Raw genomic sequence first — 23,150 nt, 5'->3', positions numbered from 1 at the left:
CGTGTTCTAGCACCCGCCCAAAGCGTAGGTTCATATGACTTGATCCCATAGAAGTGTCAGTGAGTGCCCGTGAAGGTTGCTCACCTAGTATTTTTGGGTGTTTTGCAACCCAAGTCGTTCCTTAATTTGACTTTTTGGTCCTTTTTTTCTGACCCGGCTATAGAATAGAGCGTATGATAGCTCAAAACGAGCGTCTCGGTCAGAGGGTCGTGCCGTGCTTTACAGCCCTCCGTTTGGTCACTCTATGCCCTCGGAATCCCTAAAACTGTCAATTTTCAGTAGGGAACTAAGCCCAAACTAGAAAGTCTAAGGGTGCAAGTGGGAAGAGAAAGGAGGAGAGTGGAGGATTTGCCCCACACTCTCATTCCCTCTTGAGGAGGTAGGGTATATATATAAGAGTGAGTCTAGTATATATCATAAGACTGAGGACTGAGGCCTGGGCCTGGACCTGGGCTTGGGCTTGGGCTTGGGGAAATGATCCCGATCCCGATCCCGATCTATCTTTTATACAAACCAACCCGTCCGTTTTAAGAGTCACGTTTTTTATTTTCGAAAAATTTAACCGTCCGCTCGCTCGCGTTTAATTTTTTTTTTCAAAAAAAATAATTTTTTTTTCTTTGCAGAAAATACAAAAATTGAAAACGCAGAAATTGAAAATGCAGATTTTAAAATTGCAGAAATTGAAAAAACGCAAGAAATGCAGAGAATTGAAAAAGCACAGAAAATGCAGAAAATTGCAGAAATTGGAACTTGACAGAAAATTAAACGCAGAAAATGAAAATTAAATGCAGAAAATGCTAACTGTGCAGTGCAAACCAGAAAACGTAGAAAACGCACAAAACAAAAATCTCCACACAACTACACACACTCATTCCCTGCCTTTCCTATGATAGAGATTGCACCACAAGAAAGCGTAAAGTGCTAACCGAGCTTAGTGTAGGGCATATCCTCGGCAGCGGCGCCAAAAATGTGCGCTCCTTGCCGCACTGTCGAAGCAAGGGACTTGCCGATACACCGCGTGCGAGCCGCAAACGGCTCCAAGCACACAACAAGCCTAAACTAGCAAGCTCAAGAGAGCAAAGGGTGTGTCACTCACCGCTCTACGCTCGCCTTCGTGGTGGATTCCTCGCCGCAATGAAGAAGAAGCTGCAGTCGTGCCGCGCTCAACCGCTTCGCCGCCGTTGTGCCTTCGTAATGCTCGATCGCACACACTCTCCCTCTCTCTCTCTCTCTCTCACACACACACACACACACAAGGAGGTGAAGAAGAAGAAGATGGAGATGGAGATGGAGATAGAGCAAGAGCACTCTTCTATTGCACAAATGAGAGAATGAGTAAAAATTAGGTTTAGTTGGCTTTTATAGGAGCTCACCCCATTCACACTTGGGCGCCCATGCTTAGCCAACTAATCCCTTGAATGTCCCAGTTAGAGTGCGCCTCTCATCGGCGATCACTCTACCTTTCCCTATTGGACCGACAAGCCCGGTGCCTGACTCTACTTAAATAAATAATACGGTTACAATGTCCGTCGTAGGCGATAGGGTGTCCGTGAGCCACGAGGGTTAACACACATGGATTTACTTCAAGCAGATTTTTGCAGCAGCATGGTTATCTGATGACTTTGAAGCAGATGTCATGACAGAATGGCACCAGCTTAATGCTGCCACTTGCAAGAATCTGGATGATTACAATCGGAAGTTTTGGAAAGCTCTACTTCCAGTAACTTCCTATAGGTTTGTGCCATTGACATAACAGATTGAAAAATACTGTTGTGGCCTACCCAAAGGATTGAGAAAATACTGCACGAAGACCAAAGTCACTACTTTGAAGCAGCTCATCGAGGTAGCAAACACTGGCAATGGTTTGCTCAAGGGAGAAGATTGTGAATTCAATACTGGCGTCAAGGAGGGATCAGCCAAGAAAAATTCAGCAAAGAAGTATGTTCCCAAGGAGGCTCCGAAAGTGACCCAGGAGCCAGCCAACGCAGGGAAAGACAAAGCTACGGCTGAATCAGAAAAGGGACCAGCAAAGAAATGGAAAAGATGCTTTCCTCGCAAGTCGGAAGAGCAAAAGAAGGTCCTGAGGTCAGAGAACAAATGCTTCATCTGTGAGCAGCCTAGCCACATTGCTTACAATTGTCCTACAAAGAAAAGGCCAGCTGATTCTGAAGACAAGGAGGACAAGAAAGGAAAGAAGCGCATGGCTGGTCTAGTGCCAGATATGGTGGGCGACAAGCCAAATTCAGATGCAAGTGAGCTTTGCAGAGCATGGGGAAAGGTTAGGGATCAAACAGTGCTCATCTTCTTTGATCCAGGTGCCAAAGCCAACTTCATTTCCCCAGAATTGGCTTCGAAGTTGAGAATCAGACCTGAAGAGATGGGGTATACAGCAGAGGCAAGTTTGGCATGCCCTGGCCATACAGAGGCTGTGACACCCATCATTGGAAAGTTGTGCCTACATATCCAGTCCTATGTAGATGCTGAAGAATTTTACATCATGCCACTGGACGGATGTGATGTGTTGTTAGGTATTCCTTGGTTGTTTCGTGCACAGGGAATCATGGATGCCTACAACAAAAAGATCACTGTACAGAGCAAGGGAAAGACTCACATTCTGGATGTAAAGCTTAAAGGGGAGTCTATTCCCACTGTATCAGCTTCTGCTATTACTTCTGTAATGAAAAGGCATCTTTCTGCGTACTTGGTTTTTGCACGTGAAGTGTCAGATTGTGATGAATCAAATTTATCTGTGCTAGATAAAGAAAGGTCAATGTTTTTACAATAGTATAGTGACTGTTTTTCCGATTCATTACCGTCTCAATTACCGCCAGAGAGACCCGAGAACCATGCGAAGATTTGGTGCCAGGTAGTAGCCCACCAAATAAGCCTCCGTATAGGGTTAGTGCGGCTCAACAGAAAGAGATAATGGGCCAAGTACAGGAGCTGTTAGAAAAGGGGCTGATTCAGCCCAGTTCATCTCCATTCTGTTCTCCAGTGTTGGTGGTGCAGAAAAAGGATGGCTCATGGCGTATGTGCATCGACTACTGTGCACTGAACAAGAATACCATCAAGAATAGGTTTCCTATACCTAGAATTGATGATATTATGGACAAATTAGGAGTAGCTATGCTTAGCAGGATAGATCTAAAGAGTGGGTACCATCAGATCCGCATTAGATCAGAGGATGTGCACAAGATTGCTTTTAGAACAACGTTTGGCCTTTACGAATTTTTAGTGATGCCCTTTGGTCTCACAAATGCTCTTGCTACGTTCAATAGGATGATGGACATAATTTTCCGTCCACACCAGCAGTTTGTTGATACCTTCTTTGATGACATGATAGTCTACTTAAAGAATGAAGAGGAGCATAGGCATCACTTGGCCATTGTGTTCGAAGAGCTACGCAGTCATAGGTTGCTCATCAATGCAAAGAAAAGTGAATTTTTTCTGGAAGAGATCCACTTTCTGGGACATTGTCTCAAAGGATGGTGTCAAAATGGATCCTGCAAAAGTTGAAGCGATCAAGTCATGGCCAGATTTGAAGACGGTGCATGATGTGCGAAGCTTCTTGGGACTATGCTCCTATTACAGAAGGTTTATCCTAAATTTCGCTGAGATTGCTTCACCTTTACATGCTCTTCAAAAGAAGGCAGTCACCTTTAGATGGACACAGAAAGAGATTTCAGCTTTTAATCTCTTAAAGGAAAAGATGACTTCAGATCCAGTCATTGTGTTGCTAGATCTTAGGAAGTCATTTGTGGTCCAGTGTGACGCCTATGGTAGTAGCATTGGTGCAGTGCTAATGCAAGATGGCAGGGTAGTAGCCAATGAGAGCAGAATTTTGCAAGGGCCAGAGATGACCATGCAGGTCTATGAGAAAGAGTTACTGGCTGTGATTCATGCGCTCTTAAGTTGGAAACACTACTTGCTAGGTGCAGACTTTGTTGTCCAAACGGACCATCAGACCTTGCGGTACTTCTTGACACAGACAAAGTTATCTGAGAAGCATATGCGATGGGCAAATATCTTGTCCATGTTCCATTTTCAGATTGTGCATGTGGAAGGCAAGAAGAACGTTGTGGCTGATGCCTTGTCAAGGAAGCCACAAATTTCAGCTGTGTCAATTCCTTATCATCATGAACTTGATGATATGAGAGAACAGTATGAAAATGAAGAAGATTTTGCAAGGGTCTTCGAGCAGCTAATGGACGGATAACGTCATGAACACTATCTTCTCAAAGATGGGTTCATGATGATGCATGGCAGATTGTGTGTCACAAAGCCATTGCGACGCAAAGTTATGGAAGAGAGTCATGTCCCACCGTATGCAGGGCATCGTGGTATCGATGCTACAGTTAAAGCGGTTGAGACATTCTTCTATTGGCCTACATTGAGAAGGGATGTGGATGCCTTTGTGCGAGAATGCCTAATTTGCCAGAAGGTCAAGTTTGACAGGCAAAAGGCACCAGGATTATTGCAACCACTACCTATTCCAGATAAACCATGGGAAAGTATTGCTATGGATTTTATCTTTGATAATCGGAGAACGCAGACAGGAAACGATGGTATTTGGACCATTATTTGCAGATTCAGCAAACAGGCTCATTTTATTCCTGTCAGGAAGAAGATAAAGCTAGATCAGATGGCACGTTTGTTTATGAGCAATATTTTCAAGTATCATGGGATGCCACAGTCGATTGTTAGCGATCGTGATCCACGCATGACAAGTTTGTTCTGGAGAGGCTTGTTTGAGAATATGGACACCACGCTCAAATTCTCTTTGTCATTTCATCCTCAAACAGATGGGCAATCAGAAGAGGCAAATTCTACTGTCCTAGATCTGCTAAAGTGTTATGTGTCAGAGCATAAAGGAAAGTGGGAGCAATATTTGCCATTGGTGGAGTATGCATACAATAATACAGTGCATTCATCAACTGGCAAGGCACCTTTTGAGATTGTTGAAGGTGGCAAGAAAGTTCCTCCCATACTGCATACAAAGGACAAGATATTTGAAGCAGATAAGTATGTCCAGGACATGGATGAAATGTACAAGAAGGTCAAAGTGGCCTTAGAAAAAACTCATGCAAAGCAAAAGAAAGCAGTTGATCGTCACCGTCGTGAAGTGGTATATTCACTTGGTGATTGGGTGCTTTTGTGCTTTGAAAAGGCAAGGTTAAAGAAGATGAAGGGCAAGGAAAGAATGTTTCAAAGCTCAGCATGCGTTACTATGGGCCTTTTCAATTGTGCGACATAATCAGTGATGTTGCATATAGGCTGAAATTGCCTAACAATTGGAAGATTCACAATGCGTTTCATGTGAGTCTTCTCAGACCCTATGTGGGTGATGTGCCAGAGGATATGCCAGTGGAAGATCAGCCGGAAGTGGAGGAACTTGACGAGATCTTGGACCCGGAAAAGATTTTGGCACAAAAGTGAACGGCAAGGTTGCTAGGCGTTACTTGGTAAAATTCAGAAACTATCCACCAATGGATGCTAAGTGGATGGAAGAAGGTGAACTTGCAGAGTCACCAACTGTGTTATCACTTTACCTTGAAGCCTTCGATTTGCAACCTACCTTGACCCCTTGAGTTTCAAAGCTACATGGATTGTCAGTGTGACAATGGCTTCTGAAAGAAATGATGTACATGGTATTTAAAGTGAGCTCAAATGAAATACCTGTTACATGAATGTTAGAGCTGTACAGATTGTCAGTTTGGCAATTGCTCTTATGGAATGTCCAAAAGTGTGCTTAATGCTATAGAAGTGAGTATTTCTTGTCAGTTTGTCAAGGATACAATAATTGCTTCTATTAAAGAGTACATGTGTAACTGCATTCTTAAACTGTCAGTTTGGGTATGCTCGAAAGTGTTACGGGATCCAACGTGTACTATAAGACAGTGGCAAAATGTGTCGCTACCATTTTGTCATTGGAAAGTTAGTGACTCAAAACAATGGCAGAGTGCGAAGCTATCACTATGTCATTGGGACAGGGTTCACACGCAGGTAATACATGAGTCGACAAGGTGTTGAATACACTAGGGTTGACAATGAGCATGTATGTGTCGTACATGTGTCGACAGGTGTTGCATACATCAATGTTGACTGTGAGCATGTACGACATAGATGCAAACGAGGACGTTTGAGATTTCAAGGGGGGGTATGTCACCAACGTGTGACTACTATCTATCCTTTTTGTTGATTTCTTTCTTATTATTTATTTACTTTCACTTTTTGGAAACACCCCTTAGGAAATCTAACTGTCCTACATTGCATAGCTAGTGTGGAACTGTCCAGAGGGAGTCAAGGCCTGAGGGCAAGAGAGCACGAAGGTTGGACAAGGACTATGGTTAGCCAAAGTGGGGTCATTGACTAGCCAAAGCGAATCCTTTGCTACAGAGGCTACATTTCAGTTCTGGATGTGGCCACAGTGTACAAAGAGGGTCGGATGACCTAGAAAGATACAATGGCAGCATCTCCTAAAATTTAGGGAACTGCTATTTTGGGACCTGAAAATGTGTTTGCGTCATTACCTCCGGAATGACGAGGGGAACATTTTCTTACTCTGCCGTGAAGTCAACTGGGTAGCCGGTTGGGAGATTTTTAGGCGGCAACCCCGAAACGGGAAAATGCTTGTAAATGTGCCAAGTGGCACCTTCTGGTGCACTTTCCTCATGCAACAAGAGTTGGCGCTGAATTTGAAGGGAGGAGGGGCTGTTTTGCAGAATTTGTCACAGGTTAAGAGCTATGGAGTGCTTGCTTTCCCTCTTATGCACAGTGCGGTGCGAGGAGTGATGCCCTGCACGCTATGCACTGCCCTCTTTCCCCTATGGCAGTATGTTATGCCCCACTAGTGGGCTTTTCAATTGACCAATGTACAGTTGTGTGGGTTCATGCGCGATTGCCGAGGCAAGAGCCTCTTGCACAGGTACTGGATTAGCTAGCGGCTAATCCCCCCGGTAGGTACAGGTGAATTCGGAGAGGTTTCACGCCAGAAATCTCGTCTGATTCAAAGGGCAAGTAGCCCTATAGGTGCAGGAGCTCGAGGACTTGCTACGGATGCGATCGGCACGCGAAACGGAGCCCGAAACAGTAAATTACAGCCTGCTGTGTATTTTTGCAGGTTTAGGGTTTTGGCCCTAAACGGTCCCTAATACCCCCAAGAGGTTCGGGGACGCGAGGGGACCGCTGTACAGGTGATCTGGCGCATTTTCGGGGGCTGAAAACAGAGAATTCAGCGTGCTGCGGATTCTCGCCAGGTCTTGCAAAGTGCCCGTATGCGTCGGGAAAGTCACTCAATGCGTGGGAATACTGACTGTGAAGGGTCCTAGTACAGTTATGTTGCCGAAATCGGGCCGGAACAGTTGAAATTCAGCCAAGTTTGTGTGGGGCAGCTTGTAAGGAACCACAACGTTTATTCCCTCTTTTGAACAGTAAAGAAATACCGAATAGGGCGCCTAAGTTAGGGGCCAATCTGGTGTCGGTCTACTCATACAGGTGCAATCTAGCAGCCTGTATCCCTTTCCCCTTTGTTGTGTCTTGAAAGTACAGGTAAAGTGGGCGACAAATTAAATGGGTGAAAGCAAATAAGGTTTAAGTTTAAAGTCTACTGCCCTTTTTGGATTGAACAGGCCGGTTTCATTTACCCATCTTTATCATGTACTCTACAACCCTTTCCATCATAGTAACAGGGAATGACCATTTTCCGTTCCCCGTTCTCCGTTCCCATCCCAATTTCCCGTTCTGTACCATTTGTTCCAATTGATCGATGCATAGACTAAAGAAAATTGGTGACAATGGACATCCTTGCTCAACCCCAATAGTGCTTGCAATTTTTTTTTAAATTTCTCTTCCCATACGCAATTGACATATGATTTCTCCTAATTCGAGAAACCGCAAGCATAAACTCACTTCTCCACAAATTATTACGTAGAATCATATCAAAGGCTTTCTTGAAGTCCACAAAGCAACAAAACAATCGCTTTCCTTTCAACCGGCTTTCCTCCATGAGAACACGAAGAGTGACAAGATGGTCAATGGTGCTTGTCCTTTTGCACGCTTGCCAATCTTTGCAGCCCAATCACTCAATTTTATTTCCATTACGCACCCAAATAACTTTGCCATAAGAGACCCAATCATTTTAGCTCGGCAATTATTTTCATTCTTTACATTCCCTCCTTTATGCACTCAATTAGTGCTCCGATCACAAAGCATACCTTCTTGAAGTGCAAGATTGAATATATAACACATTCAATCATATGTAAAATCTTCCGTCCACTTAATCATTTCTAGCTTGATACCTTCAAGATCTCTCGCTTTGTGAGTGTCCAACTTTTCGAGCCTGCCACACATACTCGATATCAAAAAAAAGAGGGCATAGATGGAAATGAACCTTGTGCCTACAATGTGTGTACATATTCATAACACTCAAGTTACCAAGACTCTCAACGCGCTTGTCCGTCAAGTTTCTCCAAAATCTTCCACATGCGTGTGCCTTTTCTTGGACTTCTAAAATTGATGCTTCACTTCCCATGTTCTTCTTTTGAATCAATGCCTTGTTTGTATATAAATGACTTTGATAGTTGTCTTTGTCCATAGTTACATCTAGCTTTATCAAGGATTTTCAAGCATCTTGACATTCTTTATCAAACCACCTTTTGCGTTATCTACCTTGGTTGATACCATGGACATGCTTTATGACAAAGCATTCTTCGTCTTTGCGTGATCTACCTTTATTGACACCATGGACATGCTTTATGACAAAACATTCATCGTCACAAGAATAAGTAACTTTCTTGAAAGCTTTTCATTTAGTTTTACATTGGTGCCCGTTGAAAACCATACAAAGAGATAACTTTTCTTTCTTTTGGCTGAGATTATCATGCTTAGTTTTTCTCCACATAAAGCTACACCATTGTGTAAAAGTAGCGTTCCATAGTGATCCGGCTCTTTCTCATCCAGTGAAGTAGGATCATACAAGTGAACTCTTTCCAACTCCCTTGAAATGTACCGCATATCAAAGTGTTGAGTATCATGTTGCAATGTTTTCGTGAGAGCATTCATATCCCCGGAATAATGTCACCTTTGTCTTTGAAATAAGCAATGTCCTTCTTCTCTAAATCAACAAATGGTTGATCTTTTTTCATGCAAGCATAAAAGAGGGAATCATGATAAGCAATGTAGCAATTGGCTATAAAAATGGACTCTCTTTTCGGTATCATAATTTTCAACCATACATAACGTTTGTGCTTTTCATTTTTTATAATTGATACCATATCTTCTACTCCTTTCTTAATAATACATGCTACCCGTCCTTGCCCTTTTTTTGGCTTGAGATTCTTTGACCATATCAATGAATGTACTTTGTAATCCTTTCACTCGTTAATCCTTTGTGTATCATGCTCCCAAGTTTCAACAAGATATACAACATCGGCTTGCTTATTAGTTTATCTATACCAACTCCTACATTCGACGGTTATCCATTGTAATTCCCAAAGCATACTTTCAATTGTAACTCGGCCTCAGATCGCACATTTCTATTTGCTTGAGGGACTTGCGTCCTTGTTGGGCATGTTTTCTTCATGAGAGATTTCCTTGTTTTTCTTATTCCTATTCTCATATGCCTTGCGGCGCATATTTTGCTGCTTAATAGCGTGATCTTTGCATACATAACATTTTGTATCCCTTAAATAAATTCAACTATTATCTAGGATAATCTTTTGTTTGGTCTTATTTTTGGCATGGCGCATACAATTGGCCATTCTCTAGAGCGAGCAGCTCCTTGCTTATCGGTCTATGTGCTCCGAAAACCATAACTCCTGACATACCAAAGTCGGTTTTGAAGAAATCTTCAATAACAATGGCAAGAGGAGGAAGTCTCTGTAACTTCTCTTGAGGAATTCCACGAACAACAATATTCTTGGAACGTTGCTCCCGTTCCTTCAACTCCTATATGTCCATATTCTCAGCATTCTTTGTTTGGGCCATAGCTTACCTGAGAGAGGAATTAGGAACCACATTGCTACCACATACTTCAACCTAAGACTTCTTTGTGCATATAGTGCGCTCCTTCAGACCATTCAAGTCCATAAGAAAGCGTTTACATTCTCTGACCTCCTCTTCAAGTTGCATCAATCTTGTTGTTTGCATCTCAAGTGTCCTCTGGAGATGCTCGTTTTCAACAACAAGAATCTTTAGCGTGCCATTCTTCATTGCAAATGTTTGCAAGTCTTCACCTCGTTTGTTTACGGTCTCTTGGAACGATAACAAGTATGCCATAATCGTGGTTCTGTTGGTATCTTCATACGTAGGAGATTTTGGATCATTTTCTACAGCGGTTGTGGACCTTGTTGAAGAAGTATCCTTGTGAGTGCCGGAAGACATTGTATGTAAAATAAGAGATGAGAGTCAACTTTCTTGAATCTGTTCACTTTAAAAATGCTCTTGCAGAAAAGCCTTACATTGCTTAAAAATTTTGTGTTTTTACATTAGTGCGTAGTGTGTAGAGGGCATCGTGCTCTTCGATAGATGCTATAGATCACCCAAATTGGAGTTTGGATGAAGAAGTTATGATCAAAAGAGTTGATCAAAAGAGTAAACTGTTGTCTACTAGGTCAAAGAGAGAGAGAGAGAGAGATGGGAGAGATTGATAGTTTTGTGGGTTTTTGTTTTAGTGAGGATGAAACACCTTTCAATGATATATACATTTCCACTCTCCCATTGAGTCTTCACCCATCCCTACAGAGAGTCGCCTCCACGTGGCGGGACTGGATCCTAACCGAGAACTCTCCATTGCCTCTTTGGATCTTCTAACGGATGGGTGATACTCAACCCTTGAAGATTTAACGTCCAAGCGGATGAGGTAACTCGTCCCTTGTGGTTTTTGAACGCACTACACCCAAAGGTTGTCCTAAAGGTATTGAACGCATTACGCCTTGTACTTGGGCTAAAGGTAGGGATCTTCCACCGGATGGGGTGATTCCCAACCCGTGAAGATCTAGCTTCCAAGCGGATGAGGTAGTAACTCACTCCTTGTGGCTTTTGAACGCACTAGACCTGAAGTTTGTCCTATGGGTATTGAACGCATTACGCCCTGTGCCTGGGCTAAAGGTAAGTCTCTTGAGGACTTCAGGAGGGTGGGGTAACTCACCTTGCTGAAGTTGGCTAAGAGCCCCGTAGGGCGGGGGGGGGGGGGGGGGGGGACGGGACATCTCAGGCTCACCCCACGGGGTGCTTGGGAGAGAGGTGTAAAAGCTTTTCTCCCCCCAGACCTGGGTCAGAGGCGCTCTCCCTTAGGGCCACCCAGGGGGGAGTGGTGGCTCCCCTCGAGCTGCAAAGGGATGAGTCTCGAGCAGTACCCCCCAATCGAGTGCGAAAGGGGGGGGCGGGGGGGGGGGGGGGGGGGGGGTCGTGAATCATAAAAATTAAAAGGACTCACTCCATGGTGAGATCCAAACTCCACTTTGCGGAAGTAGGGCGTGTTGTGTAAACCTCCCCTTTGCCAGCCATACAAGGGGAGGAGGGGAAATGATTGGCGCCCATCCCTGCTCCACGAGGGGATGCAAGTGGTCTCTCTCCTAGCCCCCCGCGGGAGAGAGTATTCAAGGGGATGAGGGGAAATAATTGGCGCCCATCCTTGCACCACGAGGGGATGCAAGTGGTCTCTCTCCCAACCCCCGCGGGAGAGAGTATTCAGGGGCCCTTAATGAAAAGTACAACCATATATTTAAACGCTCTTGCTTTCTAGCGCTCATTCTTTCAAATTCTCCAAATTTCTCAACTATTCTCAAAGCTATCTATACTCTCAAAGCTTACTATACTCTCAAAGCGATGACGAACTTGTGTTCAGTGAGTGCTATGAGCACACTGCACACCTCTACTGGAAGGAACGAACTCAAGCGGCAAGCACGGACAATGCCTACTGGGAGGAATGAACACCACCTTCAACGTTAACGGACTCGGAAACAAAAGGAGCGAGCTTGGATCGTTGATGGGAAGCGGGAAATGGAACATTGTCAGGGTGCAAGAAACCCGAATGTTCCAAGGATGTTGGCCTCTTAGACTCCCCGGGCACGTGGTCTTCAATGCACTAGGCACCGCAAAACCAGGAGAACGTGGAATGGCGTCTCTAGTCGCAATTGAGCTCAGGCCCTTTGAGCTCAACTTCTCCTCCCCGAATCAGTTTATCATACAATTTTTTCCCAAAGGTTGAGGGCTTGGATTCATGGAAATGTGCACATTTCGCAGCGCCAGTTGGGCGAAGCCAGGACAGTCGCTTTGAAGACCCTCGCCCGAATGTTGGGCGCCATCTCGAACAAAAACCTACCGGTAATTGTTGGAGGTGACTTCAACATGAAGACGGGGACACTGAAGAAGTGGCTACTGAGATGCGGAAGAGGATTCGAGAGCTTAATGGTTTGAGGCTCGAACGTCACGTATCTTTCCAGGGTGGGGAAGGGAAAGTCGGACATCGATCATTTTTTCGTGAACGAGTCCGCCGCGAGACAACTTTCGATAATACAGTACAAAGGGGATAGACTTGTCTGACCATTGGCCACTAGTGTGCCAGCTACATTCTGTGGATTCGGGAGTAGCAGCCAAAGCGACTGTGCCGTCCATACCCAAATTGGACGCATGTAAGATGGATGTGAATTGCAGGTTGTTCCTCAATGACAATCGATGGAATACTCTGCTGCACCTCGAGCATGAGAACGAACATGCGACCCAACAATGTTATGACAAGTTTGTTTCCGTTGCTACATCAATTGCCAAAGAGGCAAGAGCTCTTTCCACGAAGCCCCTGCCGAGGCCAAGGTTAGGTTGTCGACTCGAACCTCGGGCTCGAAGACTCATTAATGCGCGTCGAAAAGACTGGAATAAGGTGAGGAACAAGTCTGGGAACACTAGGGCTGGCCGGCAAGCGGTTAGGAAGTACAAGGCAATAGCACTTCGTGCGAAGGCTGCTGTCCGTGACAGTAACCAAAGATCCTTCGAGCGCTTCGTGGAAAAAGTGAATGAGCTCCTGAGGGAGGGTCAAGCGAAGAAATTCTTTACCCACCTCAAGAAAATAGTTGGGAATGTGTCACAAGACGGGCACCACGTGCCAATAGAAAAGAACAGATTGAACAGACTTTTAGCACTTTAATAACAACTGAATTGAAAGAGAGAGAGACGACACGCGACACGGAGTGGTGGAATTCCACCCGGAGAGTATTGGCCCCAAACCTTGGCGCCCCTTTCGGTATTTCTTTATATTGCATCAACACAGTACAAGCCGGTACTCCAGACTCTGCACCTTCTCCAGGAAGCATGCCATAGAATGAGCCCTAGCCTCATATTTAAAGGCCCTTGGCCTGAAAAGTAGTTACAGTAAAAAGCCTTTAAAACTCAAAAGCTTCTGGTCCAAAAAGCAATGCCAAAAGCTGCCACCGTAATTTACGTAAATCCGTACAGCGTGCCACGTCATCATGCCAACACAATTTTTGGAAATCTACCACGTCATCAGTTTTTGCGTGTCCGGATCCTGCTTTATTTTCTTCCTTAATGTCACTTGGGGCCCCATTGAACGGGGTCCCCATAAGTTGGTAGGACTTTTTCTGTTACTTGTTCTTCTTAGGGTTTAGGCCCCTCGGCCACATCTGTAAGTTGGCTCCATTCTTTAGGCTTTGAGACGTCAGCAGTTTGTTATAGAAGGGGCAAGGAACTACTGCCAATCAACCTTTGAACGCAAATGGGGAGCTAGTAATGGAACCAGAGAGGCAATTACAAGTATGGGAGGGTCACTACTCCAAGGTATTCGCCGATACGGACGGTACCAACAAGGATCCGCTTGCATGGTATGACAAACACGTGCGCATCTGGCTTGGTATGCCTGAAGTATGTGACCCCTTGAACTGGTATGAAGTACGGGAGGCTTGTCGGCGTTTGAAGAGGCACAAGGCAGCGGGTGGTGATGGTTTACCACCCGAATTCTTTAAGCTGCTTGTGAAAGATAAGGGGCTTAGGTCGGATCCGCGTAAGCCACGATCGGAGATGGGCAAGGCATACTTGCACATAATTGAGGGCATTTACGACACCAGAGACATCCCGGCCGGTGCTAGCGACTCAGTGATTGTGTCAATCCCCAAGAAGGGCGATTTGACCAACACTAATAACTATCGCGGGATCGCGTTAATCTCCGTTGCCATAAAAGTCCCCACTACGGTCGTGATTAGGCGGACACTAAGATACTTGAAAAGAGGAACTTCTTCAATCTCGGCCAAGCAAGATTCTGTACTAATGAGGAATGCGTAGGGCAGGTCGCATGTCTGAAGGAGATCGTGAAACTCCGTCATAAGGATGGGAAACCAACCTATGCAACCTACATTGGTCTCAAGAAGGCGTACGACACAGTACCGCACGAGGGGTTGTTCCTAAAGCTCGCTGCGGCTGGCTGCAAGGTCGAGCACTTAGATTTTTCCAAGCGCTCTACAGGTCCACCTTTGTTAAAGTCCGACACATGGAACAACTGTCGGATTCGATTCCGGTGCAGCGGGGAGTCCACCAAGGATGCCCGGGATCGCCCTGTCTATTCAATATATACATTAACGATATTTTAGATGTAGATGGGGAAACATGGGGCCTGGAAGTACCTAACCTCCTCAAGCGAATTAAAGGACTCTTTTTTGCTGACGACCTGGTTCTACTTACTGACTCTCCTGAAAGCCTAGAAACGAGCCTTGACAAGGTGAGTGAATGGGCAAAGACCTGGGGCATGACCTTTGGAATTGACAAATGCATGGTCATGGTGTTCCACGAAGACCTGCAGGATCTCTCTATGAGGATCTTTATTCTGCCAAAGAGCAAAGAATAGGGGGTTGTAGGAACCCCTTAAGGGCTACTACACGGAGTGCTTTTGTCGTTGGAAATTTTGCAATAGATCACCTTCAAAAACGATGATAAAAAGGGTCCTATTTGCATTTTGTCGCGTCTTGTTTTTGGACTATTGATATCTTCTATATTTTCTAGCAGGATGTTGTGTGCTCCTTGTCTAAGATGAATGCCTAAAGTTAGTGCTTTGTTATACTATAAAAGTGGGAGACTAGCAACATGGAATTTGTAAGGTGCAGCAGAATGATTGTTTGCACTTTGCTCAAGATGAGTGCTCCGAACTGTGCTCAAGGTTCCTTTTGTTCTTAATGGAAGGTAGAGCCTTCTGTTCTTAATGAGAGAGTGCTGTGATCACAAACAAAGTGAATGGACACCGTGCGTGCAAGTGTATGAGACTGAGAGATAGAGAGAGAAGAGAGATACGACACCAGAGACGTTGTAAAACCCTCCTCCGAAGGCCCCACTCTCGTCGACGAGAGTGGTCTACTTATGATTGCACAAACTGGTACAAACGGTATGCACGAGACTAATGCAAGTCTAGGCTATGTCGATGATGACGACGGTGATGATGAAGTCGACCTAAGGGCTGAAATCTGCAATCTTTCTATTGCTGTCCAAAAACGCTATGGGCTGAAATCTGCGAATGTTCTATCTGCTGAATTCTGACTCTATGTTGGTGACGACGCGCTGAAAACGCAGATGCTGAAATCTGCGTTTTCCGGGCTGAAACTGTAAACCTTGCGGAAACTGACCGTGCGGCCAGAAACTGTTGCGAGAAGGTGAGATTTGGAGGTTCGGGACTTGATCTGCGGGTCCTAACTACTGAAAACTGAAAACGCTGATGTTCCTTGACTTTCCGTCGCGGAGAATCTGCAAAACGCCAAGGTTGGCTGCAGATGCAAAAACGCTAGGTCTGAAAATCTGCAATTCTGACGCTGTTTGTCTTGCAAATGCAGAATGCTAGGCTGATCTGATGTCTTGTTGCTGCCGGAATCTGCAAGTGCAAATCGTTGGGTGATCTGGTCCAAAAACGCTAGGCTGTTGCTATGGAGCGAAAATGCTAGGTCTCTTGGGGGCTTTCTACTGGTGTTGTGCTGAGAAGGTGCCTGTTGAGCATGTGCTCCTATTGCCTCTTCTGCCAAATAGTGCTAGCTTTGGTTTGCTTATATACAAACTTAGCAAAATTGTCCTACCTACTTTTGTTGCAAAGTCACTTAAATTAATAAGTGAAAAGTGCCGAAAATAAGTAAAATAGGCTAAATGCACTGGAAAATTCCCCTGACTGATTCTGATGGGAATACTTGATGATCATGCTGTGTGCAACCAGAGGATATGCATCTATGCTAAGTCTACGAATAGACTCACAAAAGTGCCAGATCACTTCTAAATCTAGATGGACTCGACTGACTGAACCTTGATCATGCTGTAGCTTGTCCACGGACACATAGGGTTGGATGTGTCACGTGACAGAATTGCTAGCCCTTTGCCGAAGAGGTAAGGCTACTAGTAAGGGTTTCAGCCTTAAACATTCTAATTATACCGTCTTAAGGATATGCCACATATTTTCAATTAAGTCCTCATCAAAAGTACTCGCAAAATCACACTAGGTTAGGCTTGGAAATGCTTGCATACCTTCGACGAGTTTGGCTAGTACGGACCTAACCACACTCTACTACTACTACTAGGCGAAATGCTAACCACGAACACTACTTGTCCTAGGCTAAACGCTAAGATTATCAGCTGTTGGCTACTTTCAACTTTATTACCTTGGAATCTCTACAGATTCCCTACGTTCCTTGCCTTGCTATGTAAACAGAAGCAAAACACCGAGGCATGAGCAGGTTTCAAACTTGTGCAGTCCTCTTCAGTAACAATGGCAAGAGGAGGAGGTGTTGGAACGTCGCTCCCGTTCCTTCAACTCCTATATGTTCATAATCAATAGTATTCAAGCGCTAGATAGGTGGGCCTTTCCAAAGACGACCATATTGTAAATATTGTTGGAGTTTTGGCATCTCTTTGGATTGTCCAGTCGGTACCAATTTCTCATAGGGATAGGTGTTAGGGAGTGAGGGTTGTTTTGTGGCCCTGCGGATAAATTTCGAGTGCTTCGAGCGCTTCTATCGTCGTCGACTTCAAAAACTTCTAACTTTTTAATTATTACCACTGCTGCCACATCAGCAGCAACGCTCGAAATTTATCATCGCCTGTTTGTGGCTATGCCCTTAGTATGAGGTAGTTTTCTCATGTCGGGATATTCTAGTCATTCCTAGCCTAGGTTTTTTGCTCTGTTCCATAGCCATGTAGGCTCCTATTGCCTTAGGGTACATTTCCCCCTGCACTCTAGTGCTTGCCCAGCACCCTAGTGTCCAGTAGCCCATAGTTACCTGGAATGGGAGTGGGGAATGGGAACGAGAATGGGAGGGTCCGGAACGGGACGGGGACGGGAACGGGGAGGAGGAAGGGGGCACAGAACGGGAACGGGCCCGGAACGGTTGACTAAAGTAAGGCTTGAATTACCTCCATTCAACTTAGTCCCAAATCAATTCCTAAATAACCCCAAAATCTGTCCCGAAACCTGCCCTCAAACTGCCCCAAATATGTCCCCCAAACAGGTATTGGGCTTTTTGCCAGGTCGTGGGGCTGGTCGTATGGGTGCCCTTGAGGGCTTGCAGAGGAGCCGTGCTAGCTTTTTTGGCATCAGCCTCTCCTGCGTTTTTGGGCAGCTTAGGAGGTGTTGCAATTCTCCATCGTCGGCAGCCCATTCCACGCCTTGTTGTGGTCAACAGTTGGTTGTATCCCTAGCGTTTTTCCTCAAAGTAGCTGGAGGAGGGTTTGGAGAGTAGAGATCCCAGATCCCCTAGAGGGCAGCCATGTCCTTATGGCAGCCTTGAGGCCCGTCTCTCTCCCTTTATTCAGAGTTGCCTTCCAGCCATGAGGAGTTACAGGTTGCTTTGTACCCAGAGCTTCTTGGGGTGCTAGCCAGTGTGGTAGTTCAGTCTGGTCTTGTGTGCAGGGGCAGTTACAATTGTGTGTACATCGGGTCTATCTATTGGGGCATGTCAAATCTATGCCAGACCACCCTTGGTCAGTCATGTCTCTTTTTACCTGAGTGATCTCTCTTCTCCATAGGTGCCTTTTTCATGTACGTGGCCATGCAGGTGTTCTAGATCGGAATTGAGGTGTCCACTGGATTGGGAGCAAGTTCTTGTCTTTATTGCATCTTCCGCTGCCTGCTCTAGATCTGACGAATATATCATGTATGTAGGGGTATGACTAATAATCTCGTAATGCATGTGATATAGCCTCATATAGTGAACTTTAGATGAGTAATGGCACCGTGATGTGTGCACTTGTCACACACTACGTATGGCGAGAGCTTTTCATCAGCTATATATAGTGTTTGTGTGTCAAGTGTTATCTGTTAAAACAAATAAGGTGAGTAAGTTTTTCTTCTTTATCCGTTTTCTCGTGTGCCTTGCTTTTGTGGTTTTGTGAGTGTTTTAGCCTCTTTATAATTTGTATAAATGCATGCAAACAATTATCCCGATTTGTAGTGGTCGTTAATCCCGATTTGCAGTGTAATTTTTTTGGTTGAAAATTATAGGTTATGACTTCACTGGACCTTGATTTTGAAGATCAAAATTTGGTCATTTTATTCATTGATATTTGGAAAAAATTTGTATCTCAGTTTGGGCAGAGAGTGATGAGCTCTTTTGTACCCTGTCACAAAGGACCTGCCTATCATGGTCATTGAAAGTAGCCCAAGCTCTCCCAAACTTCAATTTCTCCCTTTCCTATTATTTCTTCAAGGAAGACAGGTTGTCAGCAAAGATTCTTTAACTATAGAAGATAAGTATTCTATATTCTCAAATTGAACCTGCAAAAGTAATTGATGGGACTTGATATGGGGCGAGCTCTGTCTCGTGATGAAAAAAGCGTCTTTTCTAAATACATTCACATATTTACCAAAAAGAAGAAGAGATGGGACTTGAGGCCAAATCTAGGAAGGCCTTGTGCTGTTGTAAGCTGTGTTTGATGGTTTGTTTAAACTCTATTGTTATGTATGTAGGCTTACACAGTGGAGCTTGAAGCAGAGGTTTTGCAACTGAAGGAAGAGAATATGCGGTTACGGCTGCTACAGGTGTGTCCCCTTGCGCCCTCTTCCATCCAAGTGGCCAATGCTGAAGGTCGCTTTTGCGGAGAGAAACTTGCCAGCTGATTGGATCGCTGGACCACTGAGTTCAGTCCAAACCTCTGGCCATTACATAGGACCTCCCTTAATGTTGCTTTTTCTGATGCAATGATCAAGGCTTTAGGATGTATGTGTGTCGATGTTTTATGTTGTCGATATGGCTATTCTTTTCCATAATCTCTAACCTTTGACGTCTGTGTCATTTACAGGAAGAGATGGCAGACACGCGAAGGAAGCAGGTAAGCGGCGTGCTTTCGTATTATGTGGAAGATGTATGCTTGCTGTCATTCATGAAGAACAATCTTGCTCAACAAAAGAAATGCACAATGCTTCTAGAATGTTCGTGGTTTCATAACATGTGTTTACCCCTGATATCGCGCCATGCCAATAATAATAGACTGTTCTGTTGTTTTTAGTTCCTTGATGTGCTAGCCTCCTTGGGGTCGCACATGCCCCCTAAAGCGCGGACTTTAAGAAGAACCCAAACTGGTCCGTGGTGAAAAGACCTTAAGCTCTTAATTTGGACCTATGTACCATGACGCCTGGTGCGCACATACGCATGAATGACAACAAAGAGCCCAGCTCATATTCATCTGTACACATATATATTTTTTACTGGTATGCGAGAGAGCTGCAGTTGCATGATGGGCGTTCGGGATTTGGGTGCGATGCTTGCTGTGGAACTGCAGATGGTGGGGAATCAATAATTGGAAGCAAGTCTGCTTCACATGTGGAGGACAACGATCTCGGAAGGAGATTTATTGATCCTTGGAATGTCCCTCTCAAAAAGGCTGCCAGAGAGCACAGTGTCTGGTTGTGGGTAAAATGGGGGCAATAGCTGAGGTCTGTGGCAGGGCTGTAATTCCATAATCTTGGTTGTTGAAGCGTGGTGGGCAGGGGGATTGTATGGTGGTATGCAGCAGGGCTTTTGTGCAATCATGTTGGCACACTAATTTCTGCATACGATGACATGATCACTTTGTATGGGTTTGTCAACCACTGACATTTAACGAGAAAACCAATACATACATACAACTGCAGCTGGCAGCTGGCTGACTTCAAGCTTGCATCTTCTAACTAACTCTTGTACTCTATTCATCTCTTGAATAATTATAACGGCGGCTAGTGTAAATTTGCTTGATTGCCGCTTAGGCGATGCTTGTATAGAACGGCAGCAATGGCCGGAAGAGCAAGGCATGCATGGCTTCCGGCCCTCTTGAAGCAGAGAGAGGCTTATTACCCACCGCTTCAACACCACTCGTGAGTGCTCCCAAGCCTTGGAAAACCTACGTAATATAATTGACTATATTTGAAGGTTTTAACGCTCAATTCAAAAATAATATTGAAAACATTTCTTTGGTGCTCTTTGGAAAGCACTTTTGTTTAACAAGGAATTTGACTTCTAAAGGACACTCTGATCATAATTCCCGTGAAAATTTTCTCAAATAAAAGTGTTATAGCTCATGACATTCTCTCTTCCTTGAAGTCATAGTCAACCTTGTCTATGGCTTCTCTTCAATCTCTTCGAGACATTTGACTCCGTACTGACTATTCCAAAGTTTCGTTTTTTGCATGACCATTGATTTTGTAGATTGAGAAAAATTTTCCACTGATATTGTCTCTCTAAATTAAAGAGAATCAATTTTGGAGAAGGGTTTCGGTCACATAGTTCTACTCTTAATGGCTTTTAAATGTTCAAAAAACGTATACTTCATTTAGAGTTTGATATGACCAATTTCAGTTGTATTTTCACTTTAGGCATTTCATAGTATTTTCCCCTCTAGCCTTCTCTCTCTCTCTCTCTCTCTCTCTCTCTAATGCCTCAAGTTTTTGAGCCTTCCTTGAGGATGTTAGAAAATGCAATCCAATAATCAAACTCTGATGAAGCTCTTACCAAAATCTAATTTTGGTGACATTATGTTGCTTCTACATCATAGTCATCCTCGATGATGAGTCATATTTAAGAAAGAGATGTGCTTCTCTTACATCATACTCGGCCTCGACTATGAGTCATCTTTAAGAGGACATAGATGTTGTAGAGTGCGCAGGTGATGGAGAAGGTAGGAAAGAAGACTACGCACACACACCAACACACATCGAGACACACAATCGTTATCGTGCAGCAGCCATTCAACGAGTTGCTCCTCCTTTTCTCTTTTAACTATTATCCAAAGTATATTTACAACTTAGTATAGTCAGTGTCAGGTCGCCCATAGCACAATGGACATATTCTTTAACATCATATTCTTTAACACTCTCCCTCAAGCTCAGAGTGAGCTTGCATATGATGGATTCTCAATGCTTCACGAAAGTAACAAAACTTCTCCTTTCCAAGAGCTTTTTTGAATATATCCGCAACTTGATCATTTGTCTTTACATACACCAAATCAATCTCACTTGCCAAAACTTTTTCTTGATGAAGTGATAATGTACTTCAATGTGTTTAGTGCAAGCATGGTAGATTGGATTCTTTGCCAACAGGATGCTGCTAATATTGTCACAATATATAATGACACTATCAAGATAGTCAAAACCAAAGCCTACCATAAGTACTCTCAACCATGACTCTTCACATGCTGCCAAAGCTGCTCCACGATATTCAGCTTCTGTACTTGATAATGCTACAGTTGATTGCTTCTTGCTACTCTAACTTATCATACCATTGCCAATGGAAAATGCATAACCACTTGTAGATCTTCTATCCATGAAATCTCCTGCTCAATCTACATCTGTGTAACCCTAAAGACAAAGCTTCCCATTCTTTCCATAAAACATTCCATAACTGACAGTGGCTTTCACATATCTCATAATCCGTCTCACTGCATCAATATGACTTTTACATGGCTTTTGCATGAATTGACTCACAACACCCACTGCATAACTCAAATCTGGCCTTGTTATTGTCAAGTAAATAAGGCTTCCAACCATCTTGCGATACATAGTGATATCCTCAATGTAATGTCCTTCATCAAACAACTTCACATTTTGATCAAGAGGTGTATCAACCGGTTTGCACGCTGTCATTCCATACTTCTCAAGCATATCCAATGCATATTGTCTTTGTATCATCCAAATTCCTGATAATGTATTGACAATTTCAATTCCCAAGAAATATCTCAACTCACCAAGGTCCTTCATGTTGAATTCTCTCAACAAACTCTTCTTGACATGCAAAATTTGCTCATCATGACTTCCAGTGAGAATCAAGTCATCAACATAGATAATAATAACGATGATCTCTCCATCAACATGCTTCAAAAACAATGAGTGATCAGCAGTAGACTGTTTAAATCCAATCTTCTTCAGAAATCCGGTTATCTTTTCACACCAAGCTCTAGATGCTTGCTTCAAACCATACAATGCTTTCTTCAACTTACACACATAATATGGAAACTCTGGATGTTGATAACCCTCTAGCTGTATCATATAAACTTCTTCTTCCAAGTCACCATTCAAGAATTCATTATCCACATCCATTTGCCATAACTTCCAACCAAACATACTTGCCATTGCTATTACCAATCTGACTGTTGTCATCTTTGCAACTGAACTAAATGTCTCATCATAATCAAGACCTTTTGTTTGTGCATAACCTTTAGCAACAAGCCTCGCTTTGTATCTTTCCACACTACCATCTGACTTGCACTTGACTTTGTATACCCATTTTGAACCAATTGCTTTCTTTCCAATTGGCAAGCGAACCAAATCCCAAGTGTCATTCTTCACAAGAGCATCCATCTCATCATCCATAGCTGACTCTCATTTTGATTTTTCAATTGCCTCTTGAAAACATGTAGGCTCTTTATGTTGCACACGTGAAACCATGTATGCATAATGTGTACGCATGTAACCGTTGTATGTCAATCTATCAACTGGATAACGCACCCTCTCTGATCTTCTCAATTGTGGTGCATTCTTCTCTTCAACTCTTGCATATGGAGATACATATTTTTCAATATGCTTACTGCCAGGTGTCCTCAAATGTGATAAACCATGCTCTTCATCAAGGCTTTCATCTCCAGAACTCTCTTCAACCACTTTCTTCTTTCCTTTCTCGTCTTGCTTCTTATCTCGCAAACGACCACTCCATGGG

General features: G+C 43.9%; 1 protein-coding gene across 2 annotated transcripts in view; it reads left to right on the top strand.

Annotated features, from left to right (window-relative positions):
• The window catches only part of LOC147446742 (bZIP transcription factor TRAB1-like), a 37,590-nt gene extending 17,109 nt beyond the window's left edge, over positions 1–20,481 (top strand). The window contains exons 2-5 of one of the 2 annotated variants that reach the window (XM_086526294.1): positions 18,935–19,006; positions 19,267–19,296; positions 19,474–19,546; positions 19,747–20,481. In XM_086526294.1, coding sequence (XP_086382420.1) covers positions 18,935–19,006; positions 19,267–19,296; positions 19,474–19,546; positions 19,747–19,895 — 324 coding nt within the window. In that variant the 3' untranslated portion in view covers positions 19,896–20,481. Of the gene's footprint in view, positions 1–18,934; positions 19,007–19,266; positions 19,297–19,473; positions 19,580–19,746 lie in introns of those variants that run through there. The other variant, XR_015189948.1, reaches the window with a different exon arrangement.
• The last annotated feature ends 2,669 nt before the right edge of the window (positions 20,482–23,150 follow it).

This window comes from Adiantum capillus-veneris, chromosome 12 (genome assembly GCF_014529385.1).
Source record: "Adiantum capillus-veneris isolate H3 chromosome 12, ASM1452938v2, whole genome shotgun sequence".
NCBI lineage: Eukaryota > Viridiplantae > Streptophyta > Polypodiopsida > Polypodiales > Pteridaceae > Adiantum > Adiantum capillus-veneris.
The sequence above is the reverse complement of the archived record's forward strand: the minus strand, read 5'-3'. Positions and strand labels throughout refer to the sequence as shown.